Consider the following 18,587-nt stretch of genomic DNA (forward strand, 5'->3'; position numbering starts at 1 on the left):
GCAATTGGACAGGGACAGAAGGAGAGAAACTGCTTTGGTGAAGCCCTTTGCCCCGTCTGGCAAGCGTACTTTCTGGAAGACCAGGGAGGGCAGTGATGCCCTCAGCTGCCATGGCGGGGAGCAGCTTGGAGACTCCAGTTCTGTTTTGTGTTTCAAACCATCGTGCCCGCCCCCCCCCCCCCCCCCCGCAACGTGCCTTTGTTCTTTTGATTTGTATGTATATCTTTTATCTGTCCGGGACCTTCAATGACTTTCATGTTTTATGAGTTCTTAGCTTCCTGGGGTCCAGCCTCTGATGGCCATAATCAGAGTGCTTGGGGCCACACCGTCTCAGCCAGTCAGGTTGGGTTAGTGACATTCCTTTTTCTATTTCAGAGAGCTGTTTATTTTCCATTATATCTTTCTAACCACACAAGTCCTGCATAAACATATTTCAAACAGTACCAAAAAATGAGCCTGCCTTCACTGTCTTTTCTGTCTCCTCAGTAACCATTGGGATGGATTCATGTGTCTTCCAGGATATTGTTCTGTGTATATATTTGTGTATGGAAAGACACAATTTTGAGTATTTTTCTTTATTGTTTCATCAGTTTCCTTGACGCATTTTTTTGTGCTCAGAGTTAAATCCTATTTGATGTGAAAACAACTGAAGAAGATAGCCGTGTAGGATATTGAAGTGCCTTTTAAAAATTTTTTCAAGTATAACGTACTCATGGTTGATGATATGTTTAAAAGTAGAAAAATCCGAAAAGCCCCCCAACTTTCCCTGAGACAACAAAGATTATTTGTTTCCTGTATCTTTATATACGCAGTTTGTGTATACAATGCGACACTTGCTTATCCTCTCTAGTTTATAAAGTTTATCTCTTGCTTACAGTTGAGTGTGTGTGCGCAGGCTCGCAGGCTCAGTTGGTTCAATAAATTACCTTGTACTTTCCTACCTCCCAAGACGGAATTTTGAGAAAGGTCTGTTGCATTTCGATCTTTGGAAGCCGCTTTATTGTGGTTTTTTTTGTTCTTAGTGCCACATATACCCACGTGGGTCAGGATCAGCCACATGTACACGGGCCGGGCGTGGTGGCACCCCTCTCCCTGATGACAGCCCCCCAGGTTTGGACGCATCTATTACAAGTACCTGCGATTGAAGACATGGTCAAGGTGCAGTTGGCAGTTGGGTGAGGGGGCTGGCTGTCCTCTGAATCAATGCTCACCTGGCTGCCCCCCCTGGTGCTGGCACCTAGGCACAGAATCTGAGACGTTATGAGGAGTAAACACAACGTGTTGGAGAAAAATGAAAGAAGTCTGTCTTTTCTGGTTGCTGGTCCTCAAGGGTGGCCTGCTTTAGGAGTTGGCTGACCTGGGTTCTTGTGCACCTCTGTCTCCAGCTTACCAACTTGTGCTGTCTGCTCTCAGATGGCTCAGAAAGGGGACGAGGGGACCGATCTCTAGGTTCCTTTCACTCGTTGTACGTGACCAAAATGCTGAGCTAATAAAGTGCCCTGTGAGGCATTGTCATTTTGGCAGCCTTTCTGGCTCTTCCCCCAGACTCTAGTTGATTTTAATTTCTTTTCCATCGAGAAGGCTTTAAATTTACTTTTATTCAGATTAGTATGCCTACACACACGGAGATATAATTTATAGGCTGGTTATGAGCAAACACCCATCCAGCCATCACCTGTCCCTTCCTGACCCCTGGCCCGCGTCAGCATTCCAGGAGCGCTCGCCTGCCTTCCCGTCAGCACCCTCCGAAGAGCCGCCGGCCCATCTGGGCCATCAACATCTCTCCTCGCTTCCGTTTGCAGTTGTATCAGCAACACTTACGTTCCTAAACAGGAACAACATCATGGAGTTTTTCCTACTTTCCACTTTTACGGTGGTATACCGCCTGCATACTTTTGCAACTTGCTTCTTTTGCACAACATTGTTGCGAAATTCGTTTATGTTCTGGGTGGGTAACGATTGTCCGTCTCCCTGCAGCGGTTCACGCGTTTTACCGTCTCCGGGTATGTGGGTTTATCCCGTTTTCGGCTCTTTCGAAGAGGGTCACGACCATCCTCGCCTTGTGGTGCAGATGTGTGTATACTCTGAGTAACCCCAGTTGCGTTAGAGAATACCAAGCGTGACCTTCTGGTGTGCCCTGATGCGTACGTGCCTCACGCAGCTTGATTTAGCTTCCTATTTACTTGATCCTAATTCTTCGTGACACCTGCTGTTCCCCAGGCCTCTGCTGTATTCCTGGGAGGAGGTAGATCCATTATCGCTCTGGCTCTACGCCGAGCCTGCAGGCCACAGTGCATTGCTGCGCTTCCCAGAAGGCTTCTGGAAATATCTGACACTGTCATTAGTGTCCTGTGTTACTTCAAAAGTAATGTCAAGCGGGAGAGGAGACGAAGCTGCCATCTAGATGTCCGCGTGAGTCTTCCTTGGCAAAGCTGTCCTTGGGGGCACAGATCTGGGTGTCGCTTTGTTTTCTTATTGGGTCTGTGTCTTTCGAAAGTGTCATTTCCCCTCAGGTCAGCCTTTCCCGAAAGGAACGAGGGAGATATGACGGGACAGCAGAGTAGAACATGCCTCCCCGGCGGCCCAGACCGTGGTCTCCCGGCCTTTCCTCCCCCGTGGCAGCATCTTTGGGTTCCCAGGATGAAGCCAGCTGCTCTCCACCATTGCTGGCTCGAATTGAGAACTGGGGGGCCAAACTGGTCCCGTGCCAAGAGGAGACTGGGCTGGCCGATAAGATTGGAGAAACCTCTGTGTGAATCTCCTGGGCCGGGGGTTGGCGGAGCTCGCGAAGGGCCAGGCAGTGAACATTTTAGGCTTTGCAGGCCTAGAGGCAAAAGTGAGGGTCTCATGTAGGTGCTTACATAATAAGAGAGAAAATAAATTTCCACAAGTTTTTTATTAACAAAGTTCAAAATATCGTATCTCTGGAGTATAACCCTTTGGTAACGCTTGTCTCTTAATCAGAAGAGGGGAATTCTTTTCGGGGGAGATTTCTTCCTTGGGATTCAAAGCTAGTGTTCCCCTCCACCTCGTTGTCCTGTCGAGCGGAAACATTCACCTGTGCAGATCCTTAGCACGTGGCCGCGCAAAAACCGGCCCCCCGGTAGGTGCCCATCTGGCCCAGGCTCATCTCCTCAGACAGACCGTGGACTTGGCCTCCACCATCCAGCATCAGGATGTAGGTGCCTCTGAGCCAGGATGGACTTCCCTGTAGGCTCTGGGGACAGACACTACCTCAGCCCTCCAGAGGGAGAAGAGCTGTCACACGGTCACATCTGTGCGCTGCCCATGGGGGAAGGAGGGAGAGGCCCCCCTCGATGAAGCCAGGGGCTCCGGAGCGTTAGGGGATGGCGCACGGAGGGGTCTGCAGGAACAGAGGAAGAGCAAACAGGGGTGGCATGTTTAGACCCGGTCGGTATGTCGTATGTGGCTACGGCTCCGGAGAAAGGTGGCGAGACAGGAGCTGGATTTTTGACTTGACTAAATTGTAGTTTATCTTCCATATTCCTGTGCGGCTGCCCTGTTGGACAGCACAGGTGTGAAGAAGGAAAAGAGTGAACGGTGTCGTGTCCCCTCCTGGGAGGGCTCCCCTCACGCCCCTGCACCCTCCCGGGAGCCGGCGTCCGTGGACGAGCCGCGGAGACCACGGGGAGCTGCTCGCAGGAATGAACCAGAACCCTGGCCCTTCATGCAAGGGTCCAAGGGATCAAAGGAGGCGCTTTTAGAATGGTTGGAAACCGTTGTTTATTTTCCTCTAAAATATCTTGAGACACATCTCTACGGTCTTGTTTATGTGATAAATTTACCCTGTGAAACTTGTTTTATAAACTGAGGGTCAGCTGCAGTGTAGGCCCTCAGGATTAATGGGGTTTGGCCAGACGTTAGCTGTTGTGCTGGCCCCGCCTAGGTCCGTAGTGGCTGTTCAGCTTTTGCCTGTGTTTATAGTGTTTCCACACACATTCTGACCAAGGTGGCCGTTCTTTTTCCTTCTCTTTAGCTCGGGTAGTTTTGGGGAGGGCGGGTGTGGGGGAGCACCCCCGTTAGGGATCTCAGCCCGATTGGTGGACATCTTCGGTTCCTTGAGGCTCTCCAGTTTTGCTATTTTGTTGTTTCAGGTTTCCAGTGCTGTTTTTATTTATAATTGACGGAAGACTATTTCTAGCACTGAGTCTTAATCATTCCGACTTCTCCTGCCCAAGCTTAATCTTAATTATCTGTAAATATGCTCCGTAATGAAGGGTGTGGTTTTGAGTGGGGAGGTAATTGCTTTTCCCTCTTGCAGTTTTAATTTAAAATTACCTCTCCGCCTACCTTACCTTTCTTTCCAGGCTCTTCTTAACAGACTGCAGAAAAGCAGCGGTTACCGTTTATCCACTCTTCCCCTGAGTTCAGGAAACAGCACATCCCCTTTAACAACAGAGGTAGAATATTCCATATGGTGGCCTATTTTTACAAGACTTTTATGCAGGAAAAGATCAGGGAGGGGTGTGCCCCACAGGACGACGTGGGAGGAAACTTGCCAGCGTTGAGCAGTGTTATGAAGCCTATCTCATCTGCGGTCGGCCTTCCGCACTGAGGTGTATAGGGCTAGTCTGGTCCACAGTTTTCTCGGCACAATTGAGCAAAAGCCCTGTGGACAGAAGATTGTTCTGTCGTTTGTGGGAGTGCCAGAGCCTGGAGAGCTAAACTCAGTTGAGGAGGCTGAATACATCTCCCTGGGCACACACTGACTTTTCCAGAATGTCTGCCGCCCTGTACCAGTCCCATATGGCTTCCTAATCATGGGTCCCAGCCGGGCCCTTCCTTGTTGGGTATCCGTTCCCTGAGTCTACTTCCTGCCTGCTCAGATCCATTGTTCCCACTGTGGCTTGAGTGACCTTCAAGTACAGCTCTCCATTCTCCCCTGCCTGAGAACCTTCGGTAGCTGCCCGCTGTCTGCAGGCTCAGCCGGATACCCTTGCCAGCCTCTGTGTCCCTGCCTGCTTTTCTGGTCTCACGGTCACGGACGGAGCTGCTCTCTGAGTCCCGTCCCGTGTCAGCTTTGTGCTGGGCACTGGGGACAGGGCGGAGAGCGTCCTGCACTTACGGGAGATCTCTGAAAAAGGTAACAAGAGACGTAAAATTAATCGTATTAATATCTTCTTTAACCTAACATGTCCAAAATACTATCATTTGACTGTGTGGCGCTGGCGGTATTTCCAGGCTCAGTGGACACGCGGGTGTTGTAGGTACATTGGCTAGGAAGCGCGGGTCTTGAGGTGAGCGGCACAAATGGAAAAGCCGTTACGTGAGAGTCCTGGGCTTCTGGCTTTGTGTTTCTCTAGGGCATTATCCTGCTACATCGTGAACTCCATGCAGGCATGGGCGTGGCCGTTTTGCTCACCTGTTGTGTCTGGGACACCTCGCTTAGTACTTAGCACATAGTAGGTCCTCACTAAATTTCATCAGGCGAACTATTGAGTAAGCACAGGGTTACGGGGAAACTCTGGGTGAGTACCTAACCTGTCTGAGGAGGCTTTCGGGAGGAGGACCTGCCTCCAAGTCAACTCGCAAAGCTGGGGTAAAACTAAGGGGTCAAGAGGAGGCAGGGAAGAGCACACAGTGTTAGAAATAAAGAGGAGGAAGAAGGTTGGGAGGGGCTGCAGGAGTTCATTGGGACGGAACTTCAGGTGCGCTTGGGGCAGGGGTCCAGAGACGACGCTGGAGAAGTAATGGGGCCAGATCGTGAGGAGGTTTTAAAGCTGCTACGGAGTTGAGGCCTCATTCTGGGGACGTGCGGAAACAGCGCCAGCGTCGTGGGCTGGGAGTGGCCCCTCGGACTCGTGTTCCGCGCTTCTCTCCTGTGTTTTCTCCGTTCACTCCTCCTCCCAGCCCGCAGAAAGGGCTTCATGAGAATATTGGCTGACTTCTGTTACTGTGTAGGCTAACCGGGCTGGGGGGCTACCTTCTGCTGTCTGTGGGAAGCTTCAGGAGGAGGAGCAGGCTTAATTATTTGAGTGCAGTCGCGATTCCCGACCGAATTCTCTCCAAGTGCTGGAGTAGATGTCGATTAGATCGAATGTGTTTATCAGTCATGGCCCTTCACGTGGGGGTCGGGACCTTCCACAGCTGTGATGAGTGCACTGAACTGTCGTACTCTCTGACATGCGGTCGATAAAGCTTCGGGAGCCAGTGTTTCTGACACAGCCCTGAGCAGATCCGTCCCATCTTCTTGCGGCCCCTGGTAGAACCCAGCAGGTCGGTGCACACGCTGGAGGGCCCTGCCTGCTGGGTGGCAGACTGGGGAGTAGAAAGTGATGAGTCTTCAGGAGAGAGTTCACTGGTTATGTACTTTTTCCAAATCCCTTTTCACATCTCAAGGGAAGGTCTGGAACGGATGAGAGATGACCTAGGAAAATAAGAGCTAGCTCTCTACGAGAAATTTCGACATCTTTGTGGCCGTTCATGCCTACCTCTTCCTCCAGTATGTCAGAAAATAATGCTTTTTAAAATACAACTTCTCGGGGCGCCCGGGTGGCTCACTCGGTTGAGCGTCTGACTTCAGCTCAGGTCATGATCTCGCAGTTCGTGAGTTCGAGCCCCGCATCGGGCTGTGTGCTGACAGCTCAGAGCCTGGAGCCCGCTTCGGATTCTGTGTCTCCCTCTCTCTCTGCCCCTCCCCTGCTCACACTGTTCCCTCTCACCCCCCAAATAAATCAAACATTTAAAAACTACAATACAGTTTCTCTTTTTATTGTAACCACTCTGTCAACTGTCTGCTGCCTGGTGATCATTTTTCTATTTAATAATTGTCAGCACCAATCACATCTGTTCTTAGCCTCTGCTAAAACAGTCCTTGTCGCTTTCGAATAGGACTTAGGATGTTGATATGGAAGGTGATTCGGGAAGCCTGGCAGGGAAGGACTGTGCTGTTGCTCTGAGGCCGTGTGCTCTGTTTCTGATGACAGTCTGTTGCAGGGTTTTGTGATTAAATCTCACGATGAGTAATAATAACGTCATCGAGTGCATACCAGATTTGGGGCTCAGCACTTGCTCTGGAGTTCTTAGTTTCTTTACGGTAGTCTGCATGATGGGTGTCACTATCCCAGGTTACAGATGCTCTCTTCCGCCTGTCACCACTGAAAGTGACACGTTGCTCTTCTGGGGTGTTCAGTTGGGTTAAAGGGAAATCTGACGCCCGTGCCTTTTGTGAAAGTAGGGCTGTGATTCAGACTCCTGATTTGGTCAGTCACTGAGCAGGTATTCCGTGAGCACTTACTACGTGCTAGGTGTCATGAGGGCCGCATGCTACCGCTGTGTAGTGGTTGGTCTGTTAAGGTGTGATAGCAAATGGAGCGTCACAGAGGAATATTAAAGACTGTAGGTGTGTCTAATCAATCATTCAACCCGGCGAAGTAGGAATTGTTATCCCTGGTTCTGGAAGAGAAATCTAGGCTAGAAAAGGGTTAGGCAGAACATGCCTTCCAACCCCAAACAAATTCCTGTCTGGGTCTTTCCAAACCCAGAGTGGGTTTGCCTCCCACCAGACCGCGCTGCCTCTGAGTGGGGGGGCGGTCTGGCCTGCGCGTTGGCGGTCTTGCCAGGGTGGGGACACACTTGTGCCAGATCTGCCTCCCCGCCCCCCGTCGCTCCTCCCCCTGCTCCCTGTCCTTGGCCTGTGTCCGGAAGGAGCCCCTGGCAGGCTCCCGAGCCTTGCTTGTTCACAGGGAGGATTGAGGCTTGGTGGGAGTGGAGTTGGTCCGGGTTAACTCTTAACTCGTATGGGGATGACTCCGTCTTCGCACTGAGCCGCACGCTGGGGCTTTGTGCCACGGAAACAGTTCCGCAGGGGCCTCCAGAGTGACTCTCACAAGGCCATTCTCTGATAGTCGTGATCTGAGCTCAAACACGTCTTAATTAATCTACTTCTCTATGTTTTAGGCTTTGGACGTGGACCGGATGGTTCTTTACAAAATGAAGAAATCCGTGAAAGCAATAAATATCTCTGGGCTGGGTGAGTACACATCCTTTCCTAGCGGTTTCCTTGTGCAAATCCTCACGTTAGCGGTACTGGTGCCATGATGGTGATCACCATTGATGAAACCAAACTTTTCTTCTAGGCGTGTGCATTATCAAGTTGATTTGGGATATTTAGCTTTTAGGAGTGTGTTTTGTTCTGTAAATTGTCTGATCTGGCCTGGTGGTTCACCTTCCACCCCCAACCATCTCCTGCGCTGCCTCCTGTTCCCTGAAGTGCAGCTGGGTTTTCCGTCCTGCATGAACCAACTTTGTCTGACTGGTCAGCAGGAATGCCAGCCTCATTCCGGCCTCCGTTGTGTGGTCTGTGTGTTACTCATGTCAGCGTGGCCCCTCCGTTGCTCTTCTCCAGTCCTCGGCCTTCTTGTTTTGGATACCGTTAACGTAAAAGCACAGTCAACTGCTCCAAGTAACGTCTGATCGGGACTAAAACTTTTTTTGAACCGTGAGTTCATGACCTGAGCTGAGATCAAGAGTCAGATGCTTAACCGGCTGAGCCACCCAGGTGCCCCGAAAATAATTTTTTTAAGTCGTTAAGTGACAATGTGGTTTCCCCCAGAAATAAGCAAGTGGCAGCCTTGGAGGACTGGGGGTTGTGAGGGCTCCCAGGGAGGCTGAGCGAGGTGATGGATGGCAGACAGCACGGCTGGCCTGTGGGTGAGCACACCAGTGCTAAGTGGGGCAGAAACACTGCCTTTGTCCACGGCTGGTGGCCTGGGAGGAGGGGGTGAGGGGGCCCAGGGTCTGCACCTACAGAAGCAGTCAGCCCATGGATAGCCGTACATCGTCCCCTTCCCCCTCGTGGTGTTTCCCTTTACGACAGTAGTGAATAGAGTAGGAGGACAGGGAAAGCCAGAGCGCTAAGAGGAAGGAGGGGCACAGAAGGGTCTGGAAGTGCCTCTTGCACCCAAGCCTGCCCCCACCCACGTCCGGCCATTGTGAGCACCAGCTCCAGTAACTGCTTTCGCCTCCCTCAGGGAGGGCAGTGCAAGCCAAGATTGAGAAGGGGCCAGTAGGGAACCTCAGCTGCAAAGATGATACTGCAGTCAAGAATTGCCAAGGACGTTTAGGAACAGATTTCACAAAAGGCAGGCAAGAACTATGTTGAAAACTATAAAACTGAATCAAAGACCCAGATAAACAGGAGAGGTGTATGATATACCTGGGTTGGAGGACTCGATATAGTTACTTTGTCTTTTCTCCCCAAATTGATCTCAAGATGCAGCACAATCCTAATCAAAATTCCTGCAGGAGAAATTGACAAGCTGATTCTAAACTTTATGTGGAAACACACACAGGACCCAGAAAATGCCAAGCAGTCAGGGTACAAAAACAAGTTGGAGAATTTCAACCATCTGACTTCAAGTCTTGTGAGATAGTCGTGATCTAGACAGTGTTGCTGATGGGGGGGCCAACAAAGAGATCAGTGGAACAAAAGACAAAGTGTAGGGGTGCCTGGCCGGGTCAGTCTGTAGAGCGTGTGACCCTTGATCTCGAGGTTGTGGGTTCAGGCCTCATGTTGGTTGTAGAGATTACTTAAAAGTAAAATCTTAAGGAAAAAAAAAAAAGCCTGGAAGTAGACCCTTACTGAGATGTTTCTGCCTGTCAGCATGTTGCCAAGGAAGTCCCCTGGGGAAATGAAGGTGTTTCTAGCACGTGGTGCTTGAGCATCTGGATCTTTCCATCAGAACAAATGAAGTACAGCCCTCTCTTCTACCCTACACAAACAGTAATTCAAAGTGGATGATAGATTCACCTGTGAAAACTAAAACTAAAAGTTGCTTAAAGAACACATAGGAGAACATCTTTACAACATGGGGTGGGCAAGGCTCCTTGGATAGAACACAGAAGGCAATATGGCTTCAAAGAAAAAAATTGATAAATTAAACTTCATCAAAATGAGACACTCCTACGTGCTCAAAAATGCTATTAAGAATAGCCTAACATTTGACAGGCCCCCAATCAAGAAACTGAAGAGCTCACACTTGAGGAAACTAAATTAGAACAGGACTTTAAAATAAGAGTATATGATTAACACCCTTAGAAAGGCAAAGGAGGTTATTAAGTTACTGAAACAGAAAAGGTACTAGTGAAAAAGAACCAGCGGAAGGCTTGGAAGTAGAAAAACATGTAATTGTTGAAATAAAAACTAAGATTTGCTAAATATTTAGCAGGCTGTACACATAGGAAAGGGGGAGGGTGGTCTGTGAGGCCCCCTGTTGCCGGAACATGAGCTTAAGGGATGGACGCTGTGAAGTAAAACTCAGGAGCCACAGAAAATAGATTCAGAGGGGTCACTATCAGCATCCACCCGAAAGGACTTCCAGAAGAGGGAAGAGAAAATGGAAAAGTGGGGGCACCTGGGTGGCTCAGTGGTTGGGCATCTGACTTTGGCTCAGGTCGTGATCTTGTGATTCATGGGTTCCAGCCCCCCTTTGGGCTCTGTGCTGGCAGCTCAGAGCCTGCTTCAGATCCTCTGTCCTCCTCTCTCTCTACCCCTTCCCTACTTGTGTGTGCACGTTCTCTCTCTCTCTCTCTCTCTCTTTCAAAAATAAATAATGAAAAAAAATAAAAGGAAATTTTTGAAAAAGTAATAGCTGAAAAATTCTCAGAACTAAAGAAAGATTTAAGATCTCAGATTGAGAGAGTCCACTGAAATTCTAAGGGAAACAGATTATACACACATGTATATGTACCTACAGTGTATATGGTGTGTATGTGTGTACGTATGTCCCTGTGCATGTATATATATAAAAAATATTTGGGGGAAATGTGCTAAAAAATGATTGCTTTAGCATTTTGACTTTATAGATATTTTTCCTCCTTTCACTTTCCATATTTCATATATTGTAATGTATTGGTGTTAAAATGATTAGACAGGTATTAAGTTGTTTATGGCTAAATTCCAAATGGACGTGAAAGAAATTCAAGAAAGCAAAGAAGAGGTGGGAGGGACTTAAGTGGTTTGTGACCCAGCTTGTCCTGACTGAATTCGAAAGCTTTTTGGACCTGGACTTTGTGGCCCTTGCTGTTGTGCCCTGGGGCAGCTCGCTTAGCACTTTGCAGCCCTGGTTTCCTTGGCTCTGAGATAATCCAGTTGGGTTAGGATGCAGATCGGTGGTCCTCAGCCAGGGTGGTCTTGCACCCCCCGTTTGGTATGAACACCCGAGAGGTGCGTGTGCGCACGTGTGGGGGCCTCGTGCGCGTGCCGTTGGCACCTTACGGTAGAGGCCAGGGATGCTGCTGAAGGTCCTACAGCGCACAGGACGGTTCCCAACAATGAATTAGCTGGCCCAGAGGGTCATCAGTGCCACAGTGGAAAGCCTCGTCCAGGTGTGCTTGAGTCCTCTGCGGTGTATAAAAAACAAAGCAAAGACAGAAGCCACCATCTTTAGCTTGCCTTTGCGTAAACATTGATTGGCTACCCGACAACTGCTGATTTTATGCAAGAAAGAAGTGGAATTCGAACTATCATTGGCTAACATGTAACTGGAAGTAAACATACGTAGGAAATTAGTTTCTATTTAAAAGGAAATAACAAAGAGCCTAAAACTCTTCACTTAACTCCACGCCGAGCTTTACTGAAACAAATGTCTGACTATCCAAACTGGTCACCTGCCTTTAACTCTTCCTGGACAAAGTCGGGGAACGGGGAGGAATAATGATCATTGGTATGTTTTGGAACACTTACTACAAACCTTGTGCTTTCTATGCATTATGCTAGTCTTTACAAACTGTTCTCATTTTGTGAACGAGCAGTCTGAGTTCAGAGGGCTCAGCGTCTTCCCAGGATGCTCCGTGGAACTTCGCTTGTTCCAAGAACACAGGACTGTGCTCGGTAGGCCGCTCTGCTTGGAGGCAGCCACACGTCCTCAGTGGGTCTGGCACGCTGACCGACTGTCTTCAGGATTTCAAGAAACCGCTCAAAGATGGTTGCTTAGCTCTGTTGACAAACAGATCTCAAACAGTATCTCAAGAGAGTTTTTGCTTTTTTACTGTGCTCACTTGGGCTTTTGAGTTTATGATTTAAGGCTAGTTCAAAAAGGTATTTTATAATCTGATCAGGTTCAAAAGTGATTTTAAAGTCGTATGTCGAGAAGGCTGTTCTGATCAGAAATAAAAATGGAGCACTGCGCTCCTCGTGCAGATGTTGGCCACGTGACTGCCACCAGTCCTGAGAAGGACATGCGTGTCCCCATAGGCCGGCCCAGTGCTGTGCCTTGTAGCTTTAAACAAGCATAGAGGGAGGAGGCGTAAACACATTGGTGTCAGGAAGCAAGACTGTATGAATTTAGTAACACTCATGTCTCATCTGCCTTTCTCACCTCTGTTGTTGAGCGTGGGCCACAAACCCCCTTCCTTTACCTGCCCCAGAGTCATTTTCTAAAATAGAGCCTAGTGGGGACCTCCGGGTGGCTCAGTCAGTTAAGTGTCCGACTTCGGCTCAGGTCATGATCTCACGGTCTGTGAGTTCGAGCCCTGTGTCAGGCTTGGTGCTGACAGCTCGGAGCCTGGAGCCTCTTCGGATTCTGTGTCTCCCTCTCTATCTGCTCTTCCCCCACTCACGCTCAGTCTCTCTCTCTCAAAAAAATGAATAAACATTAAAAACAAAAGTTAAAAAAAAAATAGAGCCTAGTGATGCCACTTCTCTGCTCAGAACTCTGCGGTGTTTTCACATTATCCACTTTGATGTTTATGAAGGGGAGTTGCAGAGCCTGGGAGAGATGAGGGAGGCCTTCACGGGCTCTAGAATCTTAGGGAAATTGGGGTAAAAGCACAGGTAAGCAGGTGTCTACTCCGGCAGGACTAGCTGAAAATTTTAACATGCTAATGTGGATTGTGAGAGGAGATGTCCTAACCTTTTCCAGATTTGTTTGCTTATGAAATTGCCACTGACTCCCTTCCTCAATCCAACATAAGCCTCCACTTAGTTAAGCACAGCAGAACACCAGATGCAGACCGAGCCCCTGCCCCCCCCCCGACCCCCCTGGCCCCAGGCCACCTGTCCAGGGGTCCCTTCTCTGTGCCTGTCTTTGGAATAACTTGAGTTTCCCCCAGCACGCCAGTATTTGTGCCTTCTTCCCTTTGCACATTCCCTTTGCACGTCTGCTCGAAGTGACATTTTGCCACTTTATTAGAGGAAACTGAGGCATGAGCAAGTTGAGAAGTTGGTTCTGGAATTTTAACATTGTACTCTGGGGACCCAACCTGTGTCCTTCCAGAGGTGCCACACAGCAGGCTGTTAGCCTGACCTTGGGGGACCTCCTATTTCTATGATCTTTTTTACCCATCTAATAGATCATGCCAAGCTTGAGTTATTATAAGGCCATGAGTCTGAATTATTTTGAAGTCAGAGTACTGATCCTGAAGTCTTTATTTCAGGGCAGTGTTGTCCTGCTTCAAAAAAGTCACCTGAGGAAACCCTATGCCTTTTCCTGTGATGCTGCTGACACTGTTCACAGCATTTTGGAAAACTCTTCTCTAGAACTGCTTTTAGTAATACATTCTCTTGAATATTTTTGGTAGAGGGGTGTGAGTAAGGATAGCAGTAGACATCAGAGATCAGTGGGGCGCATTCTGGATAGGATTAGCCGTGGGCGACCACGGTCGCTCAGGAGCATTGTGAGTTGCACTCCTTCTGCCTCTGGGGGCAGGTAGTTCCCAGTTCCAGATCCTTGGAGTGCTTAATGTCCTAAGGCAACTGCTTGCTGAGGAAGACCACTCATTTCATGTGTGATTGAAAGAACAACAACAAGAACTCACCATTTATGCCCGATCCTGCCACATACCTTTCCCATCTTGCGTTCCTTAATTTCTCTGAGGCTGGGACTTCCCTGCCTGCTTTCCTGATTGGTCATGGATTGGCCCCATCTGACCTCTAACTGATCTCCAGCTGTCCCCAGTGTCTCCGTTCCGGGCTGGTTGACCTGTCCCTTCTTCATCAGCATGTCATGACCGTATCTGTCTTTGCATGCTGTCTGCCATCTGGCCCCATTCCCTGGTCCCTCCTGACCCAGGTACCTGTTGAAAACCTGCCCACCCTTCCCCACCCATCTCCATCAAGCCAACACTGGACCCGGTGTAGGCCTTCTTTAGTCTCTTGTATTAGTCTTCCATGGCTGCCACGACGACTTGCCATCAACGGAGTGCCTTAAATGATAAATTTATTTCTTCCCTTTTGTGGCCATCGCTGAAGCCCCAGGGGCCAAGATGAAGTTCAGTCCCTTTGTGACTTCTGACCGGACCAAGAACTGTAAAAGGCATTTCAGTGCACCTTCCCGCGTTCACAGGAAGATGCTTCCCCTCTTTCTAAAGAGCTGAGACAGAAGCACAGTGTCCGAGCTGTGCCCGTCCGCAAGGATAACGTAGTGTGAGGGCACTACAAAGGTCAGCAAACTGGCAGAGTACTCCAGCTCTACAGGTAGACGTACGTTATCTGCACCCAGCACGTACACGGTGGTCGGAGAAGGCGAGCGTCACAGCTGTCCGTGTGGCCTTCACCCTGGCGAGGTGGTTATTGCTAGACTGACACTGGACAAAGACCGCAGAAAGATCCTGGCAAAAGTAGCGTAAAGCCAGATCTCGCCAGGTAGGAAAGGAAAGGAGCATATAAAGGGAGGAAACAACTGAGAGGATGCAGGAATAAAGTGATCTGATGATACACAGCTTTCGGCAAAAACTTGAAATGAACAGGAAACCGACAAACGTATCTCACGGCTCTGGAGGTCACGAGTCCGAGATGGGTCTCATGGGGCTGAAGTGGGGGTGTTGGCAGAGCTCCTTCCTGGAGGCCCAGGGGACAGGCGCTTCCTTGCCTTGTCCTGCTTTCAGAGGCTGCCTGCATTCCTTGGTGTGTGGCCTTCCCTCTTCAAAGCCAGCGAGTCTTTTTCACACCCTGTCACTGTGACTCTTATTCTGCACAGGCTGCCATGACAGAACACCACACTGGGTGGCTTAAACCACAGACCCGTGTGTCTCGTGGTTGTAGAGGCCGGAAGCCTGAGAGCATGGTGTCCGCACAGCCGGGTTGTGGTGAAGTCTCTCTCCCTGGCTTGCAGACGGCTGCCTTGGCTCCGTGTCCTCACGTGGCGGAACTCGAGGATGCCCATCGGGAGAGCCCCACCCCAGTGACCTCATCCAGACCTCATTATCTCCCAAAGCCCTCCCTCCGCATACCATCACGCTGGGGGTGGGACTTCAAGATACAAGCGTAGGTGCAAGGAGAACACGGCACAGTTTTGTCCGCAGCCGATACTGAGTCCTCTGCCTCCGGCTTGCACAGGTAAAGATCCTGTGGTCACACTGGGCGACGCCGATGACCCAGGATAATCTCCCCAGCCCAGAGTCAGCTGATTCACAACTTATAAATTTCACTTGCAACCTCAATTCCCATTTGTCAGGCAGCAGGACATCTAGGAATTAGGTCCAGGGATTAGGAATAGGTCCAGGGACTTGGAATAGGTCCAGGGATTAGGATGTGCGCATCTTTGGGGCGAGAGCAGACATTCTTCTGCCTTCCACACCTCACCTCTGAATTCTGAGTCTTGCAGTTGAATCCGTTTTGACTCTCGTTTAGCCAGAAATAAGAGTACCTAATAAACAGGCATTATTTACCCTTTAAATATTGCTCTTTATTATTCTCTAATAGTTCTATGTCTGTTGACCTCTGCTTCTCAATTAGAAGGCAGGTCCTTGAGGTCACTGACCAGTTCTTGGAGGCAGTGTGGTTTAGGGTAAGAGCACACAGGTGTTACAGTCCAAGAAGCCTGGAACAAATTCACGTGCCACTCGAAAAGCCTGTGGCAGGAAAATTACCTAATCGCTCTGAGCCTCAGTGTCTTCATAGGTGAGACTGGGAATCTTAATATTTTAAAATGCTGTTAATAAAGATTAACCGAGGTGACGCAACAGAAGTGACGGATCTGGTTCCGGGCACATGATAAGCATGGCAGCCGCGAATATACTCCCTGAGTGTTCTTGCACAGAGCCTGGCACGTCCAGAGCAGGTGCCCAATAAATACCCATTTGTATGTGACCGTGTTTCCGCTGCGAGTTCTGAGACCGTCCTCTTACAGTTTTGGATGTGAGCGGTGTACATGATGGTGGCAGAGCGTGTATTCTGCTCTGTGAGGATTGATACAGATTTATGTACAAGGGGGATTTGAGATGCCTTAGAGACGCCAGCTGTGTTTTTACAGCCAGGGAGCTAAGGATGGGTCTTACCGTCTCACCATGGACCTACACTGTAACCTCAATATTGCCTCTTGGTCTGCAAAGCCTTTAATATTTACTCTCTGGCTTTTTAGGAGAAAGTTTGCCAACCTGAGCATTAGAGTAGTGGTTCTGAAACTTCAGAGCGCCCCAGAATCCCCTGGAGGTCTTATTAAAACACGCGTTGCTGGGTGGCCCCGCCTTTAGAGTTTCTGGTTCAATAGGGTGCAGGATGGAGCCTGGGAATTTGCCAGTCTGCTGAGTTCCCAGGTGACGCCGAAGCTGCTGGTCTTTGAGAATAGTACCACACGTGTGCATACACACACACGCTCTCACACACACGACTTTGAACGTTGGACTGAGCCAAAAGGGTATCAAGTATGTCCCTGTAGATACAACACAGTAGCAAGTATATTATCTTCACTCCCATTTTTCAAAACAGATGACCAGCCAGCCAGCTGTGTTTTCTGGTACATCTTATGTACAGGTTTGCAGAAGCGCTTATTATAATGGTTTAATAACTTTATAACTTATTATAATGTTTGTTGAGAAGCAGTGTCTATGGTAATTTCCCCCCTCATGATAGACTGCTACTGACCTCTTAAAAACACCCAGTTTACATTTGTTCTAAAACTTTTCTTAGTCTAAAATTTCCCAAGCTCTGTTTTAGTCCAGTGGTGTTTTCAGCTCCCCCAGTGGGAAGTTGAAGCGAGCGGGGATTTTTAGCTGTTTGACATATCAGTGGGTGGAAAAATTCATCTTTCTCAAGAAGGAAGCAACGGAAGACTTTCATTTTCCCTTCTCTAGAATGACTCCATTTTAAAGACGTGGTGGGGCTTTTTCCTGAGAGAGGGAAATCTCTTCTTCACCCTTGATGTGAATGTCCTAGAGAAGTTTGTCACATCCTTGAAATGAGAAGTACAAAGAAAGAAATGCTAATCTTCCCGTAAACCCTTACCCATCCAAAAGGAAATGAGAATTTAGTAATTTTGTGTGCGTGTGTGTGTGTGTGTGTATTTCTCCGTGTTATTTGTGATGCTAATTAGAATATGGCTATGAAATTAATACAGGGCTTAAAATTAATGCAGAGAATTGTCTCTATTATAGATATCGTACAATTAGGAGAGAGCAGTTTAAAAGAAATCTGTGAAATAGTTTGGGAAGTGACATTTCATCGTGCATTCGGAAGGTCCTATATCTGGCATGATTTTCCACCTGTTACATGAGAGAATAACTAAATCACGGTAATCCCCAGTGATTGGCATGAATCCAGTGGAACCGGTATTCCCCTTTGTTGTGGCATTGGAAATTGGTGCATGGAGTTTTTTAAAAGCAGTTTGGCAGTTCATATGAAGAAAAATACAAATCTTGATGCGGGAAGATGCACAGCAAGGCTCATTGCATTGTCGTAGTGCCTTATCACAGAGAAAACCCGAAAGCCTCCTGTCACTGAATTAGGACCTACTACCTGAGGGAATTATGGTTCTGTAGCAACACAAAGAAAAATACCGATGATGGAATATCCAGCCTATAAAAACTCAGGATACGAAATGTCTGATACCATATCTGTGATCAAAAGGAATAGCAGATTATAACACACAATAAAGAAAAGAAAATGCTTCTGTATTGATGTTCATAAACTGGAGAGTGGAGGCATAATAACAGTAATAAAAACCTGACACTTGTGAAGTATTTGTTGTAGGGCAGGCACTATGCTAAATAAGTACTTTACTTAAATATACCCCTCCCGACAACTTTGTGACGTAGGTACTGTCCGTAACTCCACTTACAGATGAGGTCACTGAGGTGCAGAGTAGTCATTTGCCCGGGGCTGTACAGCTAGCGATTAGAGCAGCTGAGATTCAAACCCAGACCTGCTTCCCCCCACTCTGCTGTTGACCGTGGCACCGCTGTCTGTGAATGAGGGCCCGCAGTGGAGAAGGAGCAAGCAGTAATGTGGTGGGAATGTACCAGATATCTGGCTGAGCCCTGTGATCCTTTGGAAAACCTCCAGGTGGTTTTGGTTGATCACGACTGGTGTGACCCAGTACATGAGAAGCTCAAAGGTGAGTCAAGTGACCTTAGGGGAAGTGTGTTTAAAAAAAAAAATCCAAAAAGGTAGTTAACCCCCATTACTGAATTGTAGGAGCAGCATTTAAAGAGGAACCTCAGAGTCTTCAAGCTGAAAACCTCATTGTAGGAGGACGTTGGAAGGTGCTGGTGCATCTTGGCTCGGGAGGGTAGGGAGAACGCATATCCGAAGGCGTTGTCTAGGATGAGGAAGTGAGATATTACGTGTTCCTCTCTAGAGGGTACTTGCATGGGATCGGGCTTTGACTCAAACACGAGAGAGGAGCTGG

At 48.6% G+C, this 18,587-nt stretch overlaps 1 protein-coding gene and 1 pseudogene across 5 annotated transcripts in view; both read left to right on the forward strand.

Moving 5' to 3' along the window:
• The window catches only part of ASAP2 (ArfGAP with SH3 domain, ankyrin repeat and PH domain 2), a 176,701-nt gene that overhangs the window by 57,602 nt on the left and 100,512 nt on the right, over window positions 1-18,587 (forward strand). For all 5 annotated transcript variants that reach the window (XM_058682488.1, XM_058682489.1, XM_058682491.1 and 2 more), the window contains exon 2: window positions 7,921-7,993. In XM_058682488.1, the coding sequence (XP_058538471.1) occupies window positions 7,921-7,993 (73 nt within the window). The remainder of the gene's footprint in view (window positions 1-7,920; window positions 7,994-18,587) is intronic.
• LOC131484330 (large ribosomal subunit protein uL24-like) lies at window positions 8,000-16,663 on the forward strand (annotated as a pseudogene).

The sequence above is a fragment of the Neofelis nebulosa genome, chromosome 9, assembly GCF_028018385.1.
Source record: "Neofelis nebulosa isolate mNeoNeb1 chromosome 9, mNeoNeb1.pri, whole genome shotgun sequence".
Taxonomy (NCBI): Eukaryota; Metazoa; Chordata; class Mammalia; order Carnivora; family Felidae; genus Neofelis; species Neofelis nebulosa.